The sequence below is a fragment of the Eutrema salsugineum genome, unplaced genomic scaffold, assembly GCF_000478725.1.
Source record: "Eutrema salsugineum unplaced genomic scaffold, Eutsalg1_0 scaffold_10, whole genome shotgun sequence".
In the NCBI taxonomy this organism is placed as follows: Eukaryota; Viridiplantae; Streptophyta; class Magnoliopsida; order Brassicales; family Brassicaceae; genus Eutrema; species Eutrema salsugineum.
The window spans coordinates 7,548,743-7,568,042 of record NW_006256908.1 but is presented as its reverse complement, the minus strand read 5'-3'; the positions used below and the strand labels follow the sequence as shown (position 1 = coordinate 7,568,042).

At 32.6% G+C, this 19,300-nt stretch overlaps 3 protein-coding genes and 2 non-coding genes across 11 annotated transcripts in view; 2 read left to right on the top strand and 3 right to left on the bottom strand.

Moving 5' to 3' along the window:
- Positions 1-1,237, top strand: part of LOC18026578 (nudix hydrolase 22, chloroplastic) — a 6,347-nt gene extending 5,110 nt beyond the window's left edge. For all 6 annotated transcript variants that reach the window (XM_024160973.1, XM_024160972.1, XM_024160971.1 and 3 more), the window contains 3 exons: positions 422-504; positions 858-975; positions 1,105-1,237. The gene's annotated coding sequence lies outside the window, so the exon portion shown is untranslated. The remainder of the gene's footprint in view (positions 1-421; positions 505-857; positions 976-1,104) is intronic.
- On the bottom strand, positions 266-337 carry TRNAP-UGG. Its single transcript has one exon. It is a non-coding gene; the product is annotated as a tRNA-Pro (tRNA).
- TRNAP-UGG lies at positions 668-739 on the bottom strand. Its single transcript has one exon. It is a non-coding gene; the product is annotated as a tRNA-Pro (tRNA).
- Positions 1,014-2,808, bottom strand: LOC18026577 (UDP-glycosyltransferase 89A2). Its single transcript, XM_024160967.1, has one exon. It carries the CDS (start codon positions 2,525-2,527, stop codon positions 1,157-1,159), a length of 1,371 nt encoding a protein of 456 aa, XP_024016735.1. The 5' UTR covers positions 2,528-2,808; the 3' UTR covers positions 1,014-1,156.
- A 9,989-nt stretch (positions 2,809-12,797) lies between these two features.
- On the top strand, positions 12,798-15,111 carry LOC18026576 (WUSCHEL-related homeobox 9). Of its 2 annotated transcripts, none has more exons than XM_006410478.2 (4): positions 12,798-13,074; positions 13,185-14,021; positions 14,344-14,525; positions 14,967-15,111. In XM_006410478.2, the coding sequence occupies exons 1-4, from the start codon at positions 12,942-12,944 to the stop codon at positions 14,970-14,972; spliced, it is 1,158 nt and encodes a 385-aa protein (XP_006410541.1). In that variant the 5' UTR covers positions 12,798-12,941; the 3' UTR covers positions 14,973-15,111. The 2 variants fall into 2 exon arrangements, with proteins under 2 accessions (XP_006410541.1, XP_024003959.1); XM_024148191.1 differs by having other exon boundaries at positions 14,341-14,525.
- The last annotated feature ends 4,189 nt before the right edge of the window (positions 15,112-19,300 follow it).

Genomic DNA, 19,300 nt, shown 5'->3' with positions numbered 1-19,300 from the left:
AAGAACATAATCCAGTTGATCTGACGATAAGGATATAATTTGGATCTGGTATTTCCTGATGTCTAATGTCTGAGATCTGATGTATAATGCATAATTTATGGCCTTTAGATGTTTCAAATGTGAAAAAATTCTGATCAGTAGAATTTGCCTCTTAAGAATTTAAGGTGCATCTGTTGATTTTTCGTAGCTCATGCTCAGGATCTAATTAAAGCACAAAATTATGGTTTTTGCTTACCTTGACCTTGCACTTTTGAAAAAGACAATGGGGGCATTCCGAGAATCGAACTCGGGACCTCTCGCACCCAAAGCGAGAATCATACCACTAGACCAAATGCCCTATTGTTAATGTAATTCATTTGGAGTACCTGTTTTTGAAATCCTTCAGACTTTGTTAACTTAGGTGTTTTTTCATTTTCTGCAGCTAGTCCTTGGAAAATCTGGTAGCATAGCACTTTTCTGATATTATCTGGTTGGATATCTCAATTATATGATCTGAAAGCTAAGGTATGTTGCCATGGTCGTTTGTAATTTACTGATAGTGAAATTCGAGGGACTGGTCAACTGTTGAGTTGGACATGAACTAAAAAAATCTGGCACCAGAGGACAGAATTTTCAGTAACAAAATTTAGTTGGCATACCAAACATTCACTGTTGAAAAAAGTCAATGGGGGCATTCCGAGAATCGAACTCGGGACCTCTCGCACCCAAAGCGAGAATCATACCACTAGACCAAATGCCCTGTTATTATTGTAATTGAGTTGAAGCAATGATCTTGAAGTTTTATTACGCATTGTCTTTTGTGATTTTTCTGAACTTTTAATAACTTAAGGGCACTATCCTTTTTACATATCTTTCAGCTCGTTGTTGGAGAATCAGGCAGCATACTGTAAGTGGTGTCCGAAGTTATGTGGTTACAATATTTCAGGAAGAGCTTGGCTTCGTCCAAAATGTCAATCCTCTGATACCAAAGTGAAGGTACGTGGCACTGTGGCAGTGATATTTGCTATTTCAACAGAAACTATGATCATTGATCAGACAAATTCAACTAAATTAATGGAACAAATATGAACGTAAGATGATTCTTTTTTTTTGTTTCTTGTGTAGATTTTTCATAATCATTTGATTCTTGAGAATAAAAATCCATTTTTGAGAATCTTCAAAGAAGACCAAATACTTTGACAAGTCTTTCTAAATCAGCAAAAGAGCTTCCTTTTTCCTCCATCACTGCTCCTACTACTTTCCGCCGTATCTCCTCCGCTCGAGCACCCACGTCCCGTCCACACTCTCCCATAGTTTCACCTATGACCCGGCATATCTCATCCGGGTCGGGTACTGCTCCATCCCCTTCGCAGACCCGAACCGCCACACCCAAATCCTCCACCAGCAACCTCGCGTTCACAAACTGGTCCGCCTCCATTGGCCACGTCAACACCGTAACTCCACACGTTAACCCTTCCAGCACCGAGTTCCATCCACAGTGGCTCAAAAACCCTCCGATTGCCACGTGTCGCAACACCGCAAGCTGTGGGGCCCAACCTCTAACGACCATTCCCCTACCAGCGACCCGATCCTCGAATCCTTCGGGTATCGGATCTTTCTTAACCACCCAAACGAACCGGGTCATGCTCTTCTCGAGTCCTAAGGCCAACGCATCACACTGCTCTTTCGTCAAAGCCTTTTGACTTCCGAAACAGATATATAGCACGGACCGTTCTGGGAAACCGCCGAGCCAACTCAGCAAACCGGAATCGGATTTAACAGAACCAACCGTGTCCAACCCGGTTAAACAAAGCGGGCCAACTCCGAAAACACGGTCGTGACCAACTCTCTGCTTCACGTACTCGATGAACTCGTCTTCCAAACACTCTGCCGTGTTGAAAACGCAACCGTAGCTCTGAAAATTCATCAAGTAATCATCTTTGATACCTTCGAAATCCGGCGACGGAGATTGGACCAAGCGTCGAACCACCGACGGAAGATCCTCCTCCTTGAAAACCGGTTCACGAGGAAGACCGGAGAAACGAATCTCTCCCGTCGTCGTTGTTCTAATGGTTTCGATGTTGTCGAAGCAAAACTGGAGAACGGAAGCTAAGAACGCGCCAGAGGAGAAGAAGACGAAGCGAGGAATACAGAGCTGATTGCATAGACCGTTTGTCCATCCAAGGAAGAAATCAGAGATGACAGCGACCGGAGGATTCCGGTGAGAACGGAACCAGAGGATGATAGGTTCACGAAGCTGACGAAGAGAGACCATGATTGGGAGATTACCGGAGTTTCCGAGGTCTTTGACGTTCTCAACGCCGGGACGTAGAGAAGGATGAGGAGGAAAGGGGAAAACGACGGGAGTGACGGAGGAAGGATGAGCAGAGAGAAGAGGAGAGAGGTATTGGAGGTTTTTTGGAGTGACGACGACGGAGACGATGAGTCCACGAAGGCAGAGTTGGTGGGTTAAGTCTAGTAGCGGAAGCAAGTGGCCTTGTGCTGGGTAAGGAAACACCATGATGTGTGGTTTAGCCTCCGACGCCATTGATCCCGTTATTTCGCCGGAGTTGACGAATGTTGCGTTCTCTGTAAAAGTCACTCTGTTTTTGAGTGTTATCTTCTTTTAGCTTTTTTCAACTTCTGTGGTCTAAATAATGGTTACGTGTTTATCAGTCTTATTACAACTCATAAATTGAGTAAATATTTAGATGGGACATCTCCAAGGCAATAATTGAACCCGGGACCTCTTTGTACCCTTACACGTGAATCTTGCCGCTGAAAGAACTGTTCGGCTATTGATGTAGGTCGAAGCAACCTTTTTGTGTGGAAATTCTACTACTTTTTCTGTTTTGTTTCATGTCCTGCCTGCATTAACTAACTGGATGGAATATTATGAAGACGTGCGCGCGAGACTGAATCCTTAAGGCCACAAGTATGCGAGAAGCATACCACTATAGACCAAATGCCCTGTTTTTGATGAAGTTAGGTTAAACACAGGAAAGGAAATAGTGTGGCCTTTAGGTCCATTTTCTTAACACCCCTTCTTGTAGTTTTATTGTGCATGAAAAGTCACATGGGCAATTGACGATTTGACGGAGCTAGATTCAATTTAGGTTTGTTTGGTTGTGGAGATGTGGGTGTAGTGTAGGTTCGAGGAACCTAATCTAGTGGATCTGATGATAAGGATACAATTTTTTTTTTTGAATCTAGAGTAAGGATACACTTTGCATCTTGTTCTGTCAGTTACTTTGATCATGTTAGTGAATCTTGAAAGTCTTACCTCGTGTCTTATGTCTGAAATTTTTATTTTCTCCTTGTTATCTTGGTCTTGCGAATCATACCACTAGACCAAATGCCCGATGCTGTTCATATTCTCAAGAAATGAGATATTTGTCCACTTAGTTGACTTTTAGATCATTTTCCACTTAGTAAACAAAGATCCTTTGCTAAAGTAAGGAAGTTGCTTCTTAGATCTTCGTCCACTTAGTTGACTCATAATTTTGAGGATAGCATAGTAGAGGGGACTGATCCGATCTGTTTCAAATTCAGTCTGTTCATACTTCATAACATCAAATAATCTTTTCTATGTTCGTTATTTCTAATGTGTTCTTTCGCCAGGAGCATTTGCCTTGACTTAAAAATCTCTAGACACGCTGTTGTAATTGGACTGATGAGATCAAATTACGTGTAACCCAAGCTTCGTTCTCCTTAAAGAAGCTAAGTTGGTCCATAACATTAGCTTAGGTTATGTTATTAGATTTAAATCAGAAACATTTGGCCGGTTTCATCAATACGTCTTTAACAGTTTGTTTATAAAGTAAAAAGTATACAGAAATGTAAATTGTTCTTCATTTAAAGTTGTTTCTCGTGTTTATGTAAATTGTATATGTGCTATGAGCATGTTGTCTGAATGTAGTGATATATTTGAGATATATATAAAAAAAATTAAGGATCCCTGCAAGAGTTCTAATAGTAGTATTACTGTGCTTGTATCTAGTCCCAAGTATTACAAAATATATTTACTTCAAACATTCTCATTCCTCAAAGCCCTCTTAATTAGAATCCCGATGCATTATAGGGTGTCTTTACTAGTTTAGTTTAATGTAAGCTTTAGATATTAATTATGTCATTTGACTTTTTTTAATATACAATCTTAAACAAATAAACTTGAGAGAATGTTGTTAAAAATTCATATTTTCTTAGGCATACTCTAATTCCTATAAGAGGATGTTTCTCGGAAACTTATTTCTCGTACTTAGAAAATTGATATTGCAAAATGCAAATTTAATTCCACACCAAAAAAAGGTTTGTTCCAAAGTTTGTTCATTATACACGTGTGAGGTAAGTGGTCACTGATTCTTAGGCTTTTCAAATAAATTTCACATATTCCCAATGGGATTAATTAAAAATTTGCCATTTCTTCATCTTTTGTCAAATTCTTAAGAGTACATGCATGATTTTTATCTCTTTTGTCCTGAAGAGTACAAGCATGATTTTCATGTCTTTTGTCCTTACGAGTACATGCATGATTTAGTGTAATGCATGATAATGTTTTTTATATAAGCTTTTTGTGCCATTTATGTTGGATGTCTTTTTTTATTCAGGGGAGTCTCAAGCCGAAATCCATACTAATTTCTTGAGATCTATAAAAACTCAGATTTTCTTTAATGTGATTAAAGATAACTGAAATAGTAATGGGAGACTCAAACTTTGCCAAATAATGATATTCAGAGTGAACCCTTTAACCTGGACCATATCACTTTAATTCACTTCTGTCGCATGTTGTTTACTCAATAATGAAAATGCTATAGTGTATATATATATATATATATATATATAACACAACAATTCAACAATAATACCAAAACCAAGAAGACGTAAGAAATGAAATATTCTTCTCCTTCGCATCTTATAGTGGTCTTAAGTTTGGTTATGTCGATGATTTAAATATCATTAGAACCCTTGCAGAGTTAGATCTTTTGAACATCACCATACTTCATGGAGAGTTACTACATGCCATGCAATATTTATTAAAAATGTTTGAGATGGTCGAGAATTTTTTTTTTTAAAAAAACAAGTTAATTGGATTGATCGACTCTAAAGTATGGTGATCGATCTCACATACCATATATACATATGGTATGAAGATTATTAGCACCTTCTTCTGAAGGCCCTTTAACAAAAAGAAGATTAGCACTTTCTCACAATAATCGAATTATCTCGGAAAAAATGCGTATAAGACTTTACATGTATAAAACACATCTTTAAATATTTTGATTTAAAGGATAATTAATTTTTCGTCCGAAAAAAATTGAACTTGGGACACAAGAAAACCAACCTTATTTTCAGCAAAAAGAAAAAGAAAAGAAAACCAAACTTCGTGTACTACTAATAGGACACACCCTTTGATGTACCACATTGTTTAGAAAAAATAACTATCAAATTAAATCAATAACCCTCTACCCGTGTACAGAAATAATACATATGTTTATAATGTAATATATGAAACTCTCAATTTAGAAGGCTTTGTTGGAAAAAAAGCTAAAAGCAAGTATTAGAAAATTAAAGTATAAAAAAATCATTGCTAGAAATTTGTTGTATTAGTATAAACCTATTAAGAATTAAATTTGTGCTATAATTTTAATGATATTTGAAATTACTAATGCATTATATCTTGGATTTATTTTGACGATAAATCATCATATTTTGTTTGGGGTTTTTAAAATCACATAACTATCCATAAGCCAAAGAAAGGCAACCAACTTAAAAAAAAAAAAAATCCTATAAATAACAAGTAAGAATAATGTTCACAATTTCTCTCTTCGTTCTCCACAACTCAAGATTTATATGAGTATTTGATAGATGCACCAATTGTATAAGAAGTCACACATTAGTTTATTAAATACTAAAAATATATATATGAAAACTTATGGAACTGGGCAAGTGATGATATTAAAGAAAGATAAGGATAACAATTTTTTTTAAAAAAATGAAAAGTAGGGAAATTGCATGTGAAGGGAAATTAGGGCATTGAAGAGAAGGCATGGTGTATTTACTATTGTGAGCATTTATAGTGAGACTGCAAAAATGAGCGCAATTTTAGCTTACAAACTTACAACCTCTTTCCTATAAACCATTTCTCGTGCTCCCTCTCTATGTACCTTTCATTTAATGCCTCGCTCGCAACATATAATATAATGAATTAATGATAGGTTATAACTATAAGCCTATAACTGTGCGTCTATTCTTATACTTCAAGAAATAGAAATGTGTATATATTTATATCAAGTATTGGAGTGAAGTCTTTTGCTGGTCGTCTAGCTAGCCATATATCTAATATATGTGGGAGATTTCAGATTTTAAATCTAGTTTGATGTTCTGATTTTTAACAAAATTAAGTCAAGACGTAAGAAAACAGTAACAATAAAGTTTGAATTAAGTTGATTCGAACATTGCAAACATGTCAATTCCCTTATGCTCTCACAGATGTCAAGCAAGGTTTTTTCTATTCTCACACATATGATTTACCATCATCCAAATATAATGTTTTATAATTTATATGGATAACTTTTATAAAGCAAACTTTGAATGTTGGGAAATACTCAATTGAGGGAGAATTAGCTTTCAAGCTATAATAAACTATGAAGCATCATGGAGTGATCGTGCAAGTTATGGACATTCTGGTTAGGGACAAATTGGTTGTAGAAAAATGAGTTAAATATTTGAATCCAGAAGGAAGATGAAAACAAAAATAGAAAACTTATAAATCTCTCGTATATCAAAACACTTATCGCTTCAGTGTACTATTCGGTATGGATCACTCTTCATTCACCACTCCCTCATACAATAACTGCTTCTAACATGTACAACATAATTAATTATATGAGTCAATATATATATATATATATATATATATATATATGAAGCAAAACCATAACCGAGTGTGAGTGAAACCTTAATTTAATAAATTATTTATATTTATTTTTACAAGATATATCTATTTGAGGGCAAATAAAATTACGAAGGGCAAACATTACAACGTAAATCGCTCATTGTAAAAAATCTTCAAATTTTATATATTATTATTGAGTTCTATTCTAGTTACTGTGTAATTTCTGTTAATATTTTCTGTTTCTATTTATCAAGTGCAGTGTAACACAAAAATACACACAAAAAAACAGGGTACTTTGTTATGACAATTTATCAGTTTTACAGATTTGTTAATATTGACCTAAATGAGGTTTTAAAAGTTATTATAAAATTTTGAATTATAATAATTAAAGATACTGTAATATTTATATGGAGGTAAAATGATCATTTTGGTTTGAAACTGTCGTAATTTCATATAAAAAAAATTAAATAATGATTTTTTTCGAAATTGTTGTAAGTATACTATCTGGATCAAGTCCTAAATTCGAACATGGATTACAGAAAATGAAATAATTTAACCTGTTTTAATTTCTAATTCAAAAAGATTATGTATCTATTCTAAGCTCTCCTTCTCTTCCAAAGAAAAAAAAAGGTCTCCGATTTCTTGGTTACAAAGAACATACAATTATTTATTGAAACGCAAAAAAGAAAAAAAAAAGAAATCGAATGTACTTTGTTGAGCTTTTAAGGTTTTCATTTCGTTTGTAGTGGTCCCAATATATCAAAACACATGTCAAATTGATTGCGGTTTGGACACCAAACTGAAATCTAGGGTTCCTCCATGACGCCAATAATATTTTTCTAACATTAATTTAAAGAAAACGTATAAATGTTCCACAGCATAAGAAGAACCCGGTGAGTGAGCCTCTATTATAGATTACATTAACCCAACCCAATAGCTAATTAGAATTCGGTTTTCTTTGAATTGTTAGATTTTAAAACTGTTTTCCTTATAACCGGATTGAACGTATATATATCTCACATAATCTAGATACTCCCAAAACTTTTGTTTGAATATTTTCATTTAAACATTTACAATAATAAACACGAAATGTATAAGAAGGGTTTAGTAGTTTAGTATTATCGCAGGACCATGTGCAATATAGCAGCTGAATAGGACTTAAATTCAGTTAAGAAGAGAAGAAGTAAATTTCCTTCTAAATTTTAAATATGCATATAGATTGAAGCCTATTATTTTTTTCAGTTTTTACTATATAAAATATTTATTGAATTAAAAAAATTGAACAAAGCCTGCATATGGTTTGATAGGGTCTGAAACTTTAGTAGGTTAAATGTATGTCATCTTTGTATAATAAGACCGTTAGTAAATTACTTGAAAAACCTAGTAAATCGAATTCTTAATTGTTTAATGAAATTAGATAGAAAGATGGGATATTAATTTGCTGCATTGATCGACATGTCCTGAATCTTCAGCCAAAGTTAAGCTGCGGAAGCCTGAGCACCAAAACAGCTCAACATAAATATCTTTTTGTAAAGAAAAAAATTCAGAAAATGCTATATAATCATGGTACTTCACTTCTACACATTTACATTTAAATAGTTTAATTATATAGTATGTTTTCTTCAACTACATGTATACGAATTTTATACATCAGATTGAATACGTCCAATACATCATATCAAGGAGCTGGGCCGAGTTCCGTAGTTTATTTAGACCGGAAACTAAAGCATGTTATTATGATTATTTCATTTTTTTCTTTATCACTAATTTTTAAATTTAAAACCATACTCACTGGATAGTCAAAGCTGAGCTTATGGTCTATTAAAAAAGACATTTGCTTCAAGCCCTCTCCAAAACTATATAAATTTAAGGGCCCCTAATTTTTTAAAGTTAGTCATAGTATAGTAATTAAAATCAATTTCTAATTAGAGCCAACGTACTGATTAGTTTTCAATTACAATCCAGTCTAATATTCTTTTTTTTTATTCAGATAAATTGTGAAAGTTTAATCCATGTTTTTCAACACTAGTTATTTTTTTACCATGATTTTTAGATATCTAAATCTTTGTAAACACTTTTTCAATTTTCTTACATCTTACTTTATTTTTTCACTTTAATTTTCACCCTTATTTCTGCCTAAATTGTTTGTACTTTGAATTTTTTTTCGTTTAAACGAACTGCTACACTTAACATAAATTTATTTTTATCAACGTTTAACATGAATTGAATAACTTAAAAAAGTAACTATGTTCGTGTTTCTTTTCAATATTTTTACATTTAAAATCTTTTTTATCCAAAAAATTATATTAAACCTTAGATTTTTTATATGTTAATTTTTATTCCAATATTTTATAACTAATTTATATAAAAAAACTCAACTTTATAATTTTGCCTTAAATCCCTAAAAGTCTTCACATGGCACTGTGGATAGTGCGTTGATTAGCCAACTGAGCTATCAGCGCTGGATTAGCACATCCATTTTGTAAAGAACTAGGAAATGGAGATCAATGCAACAAGTTATAACATGGCGTGGTTAGAAAGGTGTTTTGATTGGCAATCGAAGTCATTGAAGACCATATGGTAGTGCTCTCTCTATTTTTAGTAAAATATGTTTTTAGTTTTTTTTATATAAATTAAAAATATAGTTATCAATCATCATTTTTCACCAAAAACTTTTCTCCAATCAGCCAAAAAAATCAATAAAATTATTTAGAATTTACAATTTGTTAGCAACAATTAATAAAAATACATAAAAATATAGAAAATCAATGTCTACAAAACAAAACAAAAACCTAACAAATTATACTTCTTCTTTTTTTTTTGTTTAAGAACAAATTAATCTTTAGAAATAGGGAAGTACATTTGAAAGCCGCCATGATACTTTTGTTAAATAATAATGTCACAGATTGTTAAAAAACCATCGCTAGTTTTTTTTTCTGCACCCTATACACACAAAGTTAAAATAAATTACGACTGTTTAACTTTGTCTGATACAGTTGCTGATATAAAAGTTCGCATTTCGTTTATATGTGAAGTAAATGCGGACGAAAAGAATCTTAATATCTCAAACAAACAAAAAAAAAGTTGAACAAAATTATTAATACATTATTAATGGGAGCGATCATCAACAAAGACCCTCGAGTCAATCCAAATAAACGATCTTCATTTCTTTGCAATTACTATCCCGCCACCACCCATCCTAACCTCTAACATTTTCTTCTCTTTCTTCATTCAAAAAAAAACATTTTCTCCTTTTCTTTTTATTAATACTTGTTTTCTTTTCTTTTTATATTAATGCTAGTGTTTCTTTTCTTTTTTGTTGAAAGATTAGTTCTTCGTAACATTACATCACAAAACACATAAAATCGTGTTTGGTTCATCGATTATAAATATTCCCACAGCCAAACAAAATCGTGCTCTCCCTCCGAATTTAAGGCCAAAGCTCAAAGGTGGCCGAGAGAATCCTCTTCTGTACAGACTGAAAGTCCATATATTTTGTTTTTTTTTTATAAAGAAAACTCCAGAAATTAACTCTGTCGATTAAATTTTAGAAGTAAACACAGAAACCAATCTTTTTAAAAAGAATACACACAGAAACCGATCTTGATATATTTAATAAATATTTCTACGACAAAGGTAATATTACTATATTTCTGTCTTGCTTTATTTATTTTTTTTTTTGAGATGTCAGAAGAGAAAATAATAAGAGGACAGAAATCTTAGTTCAGAACCAAACATGGATCACTTTCAAAAGTCCGTTGCTTCAATTTCTGAAGAAATTTGAGTTCGTACGTTTGAACTGCAGAAGCAGTTTGGATTTTAATGCAAGAACTGTAAGGAAAGGGGTGGCATGGAGCTGCATTAATGATCACTCTGAGTTTCTTCCGATCTCTTACTGTTTTTAATTTGACATATTGATATTAGGGATGTGTATAACACGAAGGAAACTATAATTCAGCTAGAGTAAAAGATAATTGACTAACTTTAAACCAAAAATTAACGTATATTCATCGGATGAACGAATAGATGATTTTGAAATTTTGTGAACTGATTTAGTGAAATTAAGTTTTTTAATTACTAAAAATAATTTTAATTTTGAAAATAGTAAATTCCATTCATGTTTGACAGTTACTTTTGTTCAAAAAAATACCTATTTATCTTTATAGTTTGAATAATAGATCTAGTATTCATTATTGAGCTCTACAATATGTAACTAGAGAAAATTTCTAGTAAGTTAGACTTTGTTATCCATTTTGACATATTTTAAAATAATTTCATTTTTTAACAACTTGAATCTGTTGAAGTCCATCGAAATTTTCCAATTCATCACTTAAATATTTTATTAAATTTCGTTTATTTTTTTTAAATTAGTACTATGCAAAAAAATTCAAAATCTTATACATGTTCTGATCCAATGCAAAAAATAGAATATCCAAAGTCTTAGGATTCAGATCAAAGTTATTTGATTAAAACTAAGATATTCGGATCTATTTATATATATATATATATATATATCTATGTGTGTGTGTTTGTGTATTTTCAAAAATATATGTATAATAGTTTATATGTCATATAAGAATATATAGAAGAATATGTCAAAAAAAAATTAAAAATTAAATTGTTTTAAAAATCCACACAACAAATATGTTTAAATATTAAAAAATTATTTTCAAAATTTAATAACATTTCCTATTTATTTATTTTAAAAAATCAGTTTATTATTATTTCAAATATATTTTTATAAATAATATTTTATTTATTGGCCATTTTAAATGGATCCAAATACCCACGAATATTAGCCGTTTCAGATTAGGAGAATGGTTTCTCGAACTCTTATGTGCTCCATATAAAACCGATTTTTGCACCTGGATGATGTGACAAATGGATCGGGTTAGAAACTTACAACTTTAAGATGGTGCAATTAATTTGTTGGACCTCTGATATAACGAAATATTGAAAACATGTGGAGACGTTGAAAAAATTCATAAGTTTTTTTGGCATAAACCTATTAGTATATAAATAAAGGAAACTATTATGTAAAGGTATAAAATTGTAAGAATAAAGGATACGTCAACATAAACTGGTATATCTCTCCTCCAAACAACATAATATACACAAAGTAAATGTAAATTCACGTGGGACATGGCTAGACGCTCATGATACACTAATCAAATGACTGTTGAAGGTCATATAGGATTTCCAATTTGTTATCGAAGATAGATTTAACGCTAGCAATAGACTAGTAGTGGAGCCGACTACGACATTTTAACGTAACGTTTTTTTTGAGTTTGCAAAGCCCTTTGAGTTTTAGCTGATATTTACATTTTGTCACTAGATACGATTAAGGGAACTAACCCTTTTTTAAAAAACTTATTTTCTTACATGGATCCTATCAGAAAGTAGTACAATCCTAAAACCATGACAAACAAAATTAGATTCAAATCTAATTAAAAAAAAAAGAGTCAAAGTGCTCCTCGGAATCTAAAACAATTGCTAACCTTACTTTTTAAATGCGATTAAAACATACTTTTTGACTGAAGTAGTTAATAATAAAACGAAAATAAAAATAGCGCGTCCTTCGTCTATTTTCTTTTACTCCTGTTTGTGGGATTTAGGCTACTTCTCTAATTCTTTTGCATCTCAAAACAAGAGAAATGGTGCTATTTAAAAGAACGAAAGAAAGAAAAAACGAAAAGTTTTTTTTGTCTTTTCTAAACAGACACATACGGAGTAAATAAATAAAATACAAATTAATACACGCACACACACACATATAGAGAGAGAGGGGTGGTGTATAGAGATAAAGAGTTAGTCACTTAAATGATGTAAAAGAGATGAATATATGTAGAGAGGTTGGGTAGGTGAAGAGAGAGTATAAGAGGGAGAGAAAGAGGTCGTAAACCTTTTGCCCTATTCACATTTTTTAATTTTCTTCCCATTAGCCATTCTGTTCCCTGCCTCTTCTCCTCCTCTTTCTTGACACATCACATCATCATCAACATCAATCATCATCATCATCATATGCATACACATATATCTGTCTTCTTCAGATCGAGTTAAATCAGTTATGGCTTCCTCGAATAGACACTGGCCAAGCATGTTCAAGTCCAAACCTCATCCTCATCATCAATGGCAACACGACATCAACTCTCCTCTCTTGCCTTCTTCTGCTTCCCACCGATCTTCTCCCTTCTCTTCAGGTCCTTCTAATTTCACATATTTAGCAGTTGAAACCTCAAAAAACATTCATATAATATAATTAATGTTGTTTATAGAGAATTCTAATCTGATGAGATGTGATTTGTCAAAGGTTGTGAGGTGGAGAGGAGTCCAGAGCCAAAACCGAGATGGAATCCGAGGCCAGAGCAGATTCGGATACTTGAAGCAATCTTCAACTCAGGGATGGTGAATCCACCGAGAGAGGAGATTCGAAGGATTAGGGCTCAGCTTCAAGAATACGGCCAAGTCGGTGACGCTAACGTTTTCTACTGGTTCCAAAACCGCAAGTCCCGTAGCAAACACAAACTCCGCCTCCTCCACAAACACTCCCTCTCTCAACCGCAAACGCAACCTCAGCCGCAAGCGCAGCCTCTTTCCTCAGCCAATTCTGCCTCATCTTCCTCTTCTTCCTCCTCGTCCTCCTCCAAATCCACAAAACCCCGCAAGAACAAGAACAAGAACAGCACTAATCTATCTTTGGGTGGTAGTCAAATGATGGGGATGTTTCCATCAGAAGCGGCGTTTCTCTTCCCGGTGTCCACCGTCGGAGGGTTTGAAGGTATCACCGTCTCATCCCAATTAGGGTTTCTCTCCGGTGATATGATCGAGCAACACAAACCGGCTCCTTCAACGGCGGGGCCATGTACCGGACTTCTGCTGAGTGAGATCATGAACGGTAGCGTGAGTTATGGAACTCAACATCATCATCATCAACAACTGAGTGAGAAAGAAGATGAAGAAATGAGGATGAAGATGTTGCAGCAGCCACAGCCTCAGATTTGTTACGCTACTACTAGTCATCAAATCACTTCTTACAACAACAACATCATGCTTCATGTTCCTCCCACTACTTCAACTACTACTACTATTACAACTTCAGATTCTCTTGCTACTGTCCCATCAATTTCGGACCAGCTTCAAGCTCAAGGTAAGTTGATATATAAAGTTATTTCCCTTTTTAAAGAAACTCATTACTTATATATTCTTAGTTTCTACTCAACAGTATAGATACATTAACTGTGTGTCAATAATGGAAGGAACACACTGATCAATAGAAATCTTTTTAAAAAACCTTCGTGTTTATTAGTATGTAAATGATTATTTATTTGGATACCCTCTCTCTCTTTCTTAAGATCATATATAGATTGTTTGAAGTTTATTTTATATAGATGCATAGTGTTATTACATATGGTCATGATACTAACATGAAATAATGGGATAATCATTTATAATGGCTAAATCGAAAGCAGCGGGCGCGAGAATAAGGGTTTTCATCAATGAAATGGAGCTTGAAGTGAGTCCAGGACCGTTCAATGTGAGAGATGCATTCGGAGAAGAGGTTGTTCTCATTAACTCCGCGGGTCAGCCCATTGTTACTGATGAATATGGAGTCGCTCTTCACCCTCTTCAACATGGAGCCTCCTACTACCTGGTTTTGTTTTATCCCTTAGCCTCTTTTTTTTTTATGATAATAATGGGTTTTACTTTCACTTCAGATAGCTAGATACTACTATAGGTTAAATTATAGGAGAAAATTAAATTATAATTAACTAATGGCTATTATAATCTTGGTTTATGGATCTATAATAGTTTATTTTCTTCATTGGGATCTAAAATGGATAAATGCATGCGAGAGACATGTTGTTTGGCTTAGGTCAACAATGTTGACTCAATCTAATTTAATTACACACACACACCTTGCGCTTCTTTAGAGCATTCATTGGTTTTTTCCTTTTTTTGGCCTTCGTGTTTTTTGACTTTTGTAGTATAAATTCTAATACCATATTTCGGAGGATGTGCCTGCATGTGTGTGTATATACAATATTTACTTATGTATGTGATTAATTTCGAGGTCTCAATTTTGCTTTTGCAGATCTAGTCGTGTGGGAGATTTGGGTTCGAAGAAGAAATTAAGACCTGTCTCTTTCTTTCACTATCTCTCGTACGTAGGCTTAAATGTTACAAATCATAAATATTGGTTTCAGTTACCTGTTGTGACGGTGTGATGTATGAGTTTTGGACGATATTCACAAAACTCTCGTTAGATTGTTGACCAATATTTTGTTTTGTGCGTTTCTTTTTAATTTCATAAATCTATATTACTGGTTATATTCTTCATCTAAATCATTTTAAATCAATGGGCTAATATGTGGATGAGTAATATAGAAGCTTCACATTACCCAACGTGAAAGTAAATTAGGTCATGCGTTATGTTTAGCGTTTAGACTGTGATGTAATGTTTACTTGCGGGAAGTGTGGGACTTTGACTTCCTTCCACGTTAGGTGATACACCACCTTTCCCCACTTTAATCCCGGAGATTAAAAACGTTACATTAATGTAATTATTGTACAACATAATATATCTTCAACCCAATAATAGTAACATAGTTACTATTTTTATTTTTTATTTTCCCAATTTTCATTTAAATTGTAAAATCTTGGCAAAAATTAAGTTGGTCTAATAGATGATTTAGCGTTGCTGAAAATTAAAAGGTGTGGAATGATGATAGTGAACAATTAATTGTTTCAATTATACTTAGATATACTATACAACAATGCTTTGAGCTACAGACTAGAATCAAATTTTGGAAAAGAATAAATTTAAATATTTTTGGAATTCTACTAACTAACAATAGTTGGTATTGGCTAACAAAATAAACTCCTCTTTATGCTAAAAGCCACACTAACATTTTACAGTTGCAATTCAGGGTTTTCTTTATCATTTTTTTTTTCTTATGCATATCGCTTTGCACCAGTTTTTTACTTGCGAATACGTCATTTGTATTTCTTCTATATTATTTTACTATATAACATTATTGTTGCTATTTGCACAACGTCAACCTTGGTTGTTTCAACTTTGTGGTCTAATAGTGAAATTATTTAGGTCGTTATGTTCAATTTAACCTTCATATAGCTAGATAACAGGTTAAATCACTTTAACTATTTTTAGTTGTCCATACATAAGATAAGATATAATCTTTAACCAGACGAAAACATAAGATATCATCTGAATAAGATATCATCTGAAAATTTTATAAGAAAACAAATTATTGTGCTTCAAAGGTATACGTAACTTATCAGAGTCAGGAAACAGAGTTTTTGTACAGTCAGTTGATCAGATCCTTTGATTTAAAATTTTAACGCTGAATTCAAGATTCTAATATCTAATTTACTGCCTTTAGCAAAAACAAAATATTTAAATGACTGCATTGTTATGGTAATTATGGAGTATATACGAACACCTACATAATATATTTAAGGGGATTAATTAAGGAGAATGAAACTTAGTAATAAATAGTTGTATTTGAATATAAAGGAGGTAGCTAGGTAGGGGCTTTGTTAGATCAAATCAGAAGTCAAAAACGTGCATAATAAAAATGTAATATCAAATCACACAAATGTTTCTCAATAAAAACATGGTCCTACAGTCCTCCTTTCTACTGTTTGACTGTTTCCTTCATCTTGTCGCTTTGACGTTATCTTTACCCATGCTCATATTATTTTCTTTATTTCCGATTCCAGTCGTATATACTTTACAGCATTTAATTTTCACCCATTTTCTTACTATCAATTTTTATTTTTTGATATTTATCTTACTTTCAAAGCTTAAACTAGAAACTTAAACAATGTCCTCGCATTTTTTATTTATCACCACATTATTATTATTATTATTATTATTATTATTATTATTATTATTATTATTATTATTATTATTATTATTATTATTATTATTATCTATTATCTATTATCAAATTCATCAGAGCTATGCCGTTGCCATATCACATACGCGCAATTTATAATTTACCACAGTGCAACATATTACAATTAACAAAAATCAAATATCGTAGTCTAGTATGTAAGTATGTAACTAATAATAAAGGTTACACAAAATATTACAATATGTTACAATATCTCTACTAGTTTTTTCTGTGTGTCAAACATATCTGTATTTTACTAGTTTTATTAATTAAATCATAGTCAATGCAAATCCAGATATGGCAATATAAGAATAAGTTATAATTAAATTTCGGCATCTAATATTGTTCCATATGGACAAATTGTTGTCATTGTGACATTGTCTATGAGGCCGTGCACACTTAGTTTCCCCGAAATGCCAAAACTAAACACTTGTTTCTTTATAAATAAAACTAAACACTTAACTTATGTAAGTTTAAAACCCCCAAAAAAAAAACGTTGGGGGAAAAACTATGTATAGTAACTTATAAATAGCATAAACGAAACCAAATCTATACTGTTATGTTTAAAAAGGAACGATTGGTCTTTCTCCAAATCAAAGAGGAAAATTACGATCGCAATCTAGAAGTTGTCATGAAATTAATTAAATGGAAATAGAAATCTATGAAGTGACAAGAAAGAGAAAAATAGAAAGCTAAGAAAGAGACAATGAAAAATATAGGTTAAGAAGAGTGTTGACCAGAGGAACTGTGGATTCACCAACAAGTGGGACAAACTTTCTCTTACGTCCAAAACTGACACAACAGTATCTTAACTCTTTCTCCTCATCATGAATCACATTCATATGACACTCACTCCATGTTCACTCTCTCCTCTCTCCCATTTTTGCTTATCATTGTTTTTGTTTTCATAGTCCATGATGTTTAATTGATAAATAATTAAATATACATTAATGATTTAGATCTCTTGTAATGCAAGCCGCAAGAGAGATGTTGCGACTTGCGACTATAACGATGATATCTTAACATTTTTACCGAAAATAAAAAAAGACTATAACGATGATATTGATGAATCTATAAGAATTTTAGATCTCATGTTGTATAGTATCTTGTGTAGCCTCGTAGAGGCGAGAATTTCTTTATGTTTAAACAAATGGTTGTTCTTATAAAATTAGTTTGCAGACTCTTAACATAAACTATAATGTAATAAATACGAGGTGACCTTCATTTGAAGTAATTACTGTTTTTAATAGTATACATTAAAAAAAAAAAGTATACATTTAAACGGTATAATGGGAATTCTGTGAATGAATATGGACAAGGCCAATCCTAAAATGCTAAAATATCTTATTAGTCTGAAAAAAATAGAAATCAAATCGTAAAACCATGTTAAAATATTATTTCACGAACATTAAAGTATCACAAAAAGAAATCATCATCTAATAATTTGCGTTTGTTTCAACAAATTCGTTTATCAAAATTTGATTTAATCAAATTTGCTACTCTATATCTTTTGAAAACAAACAGTATATTTGAGAAACTAGTTAGCTGGATTTATTGAACGATTATATACAAGAGTACTATATAACTAAAGCTTATATTTTGTGTTTTTGATTTTATTTTATTTTATAGGGTAACCATCCCTAACCGTACACGTTTTGTTAACCATACACATTTTATTAATCCATAATGTATATTAGTAGTTTTTTTAAGTAAGTTTCCTTTAATTTTATAGATTTTTTGATATCTAGAATTTTTTTTAACTTATATATATCGTTTAACATTTGTATTAGTGCGACGGTTTCACCTCGTTGGCCTCAAAATCAGTCTTGAATTTTGTTACGATATTATACAATGTGTAGTAAAAGTCACTACGTTACAAAATCTAGTAATTACACTTTTCTTTTTCTTTTGGGGGGGTGGGGAGGGGGGTTCTTTTAACTTCATAAGGGATTTATTAACAAATAAAAAAACAAAAGATAAATAATACTTCCTTCTTACCATATAAAACTTTATAAAGTATTTATTAAATATGTCGCTAGTTCTTTTCTCTTTTAAGGATTTTCATAGTTAAACCCCCTAAGATATATATCTAAAAGAGGCGTGGCTTTCAAAGCATCTAAGAATAAGATACTGTCTGGAATGGTTTTCTCATTTTCATGAATCCATTTTATCCGAAACATAACACGTGCATAGGTGCACTACTATCTGGGAAGGTTGATGTATACCTCGGGGTGGAGGCACGTAATGAACCGATGGAGATCTAACAAGCTGGTCTTCGCTCTCTCTTGTTGGATCGGATCAGGAGAAGTGAGAGTGGATCGATGGCACCACAGAGAGGATAGAGGGCTCTCTGATACAGCGACACTAACCTTTGGGTGGAATCACACACACACAAAGGCAAGCAACTCTTCTCAAGCAAAAACTTCAAAGAAAACGACGTTATTTTATTGATAAGCAAAAAAGTATCGAACTACAAAGCTGCAAGGGGACTTTATAAACAGTCCATCAG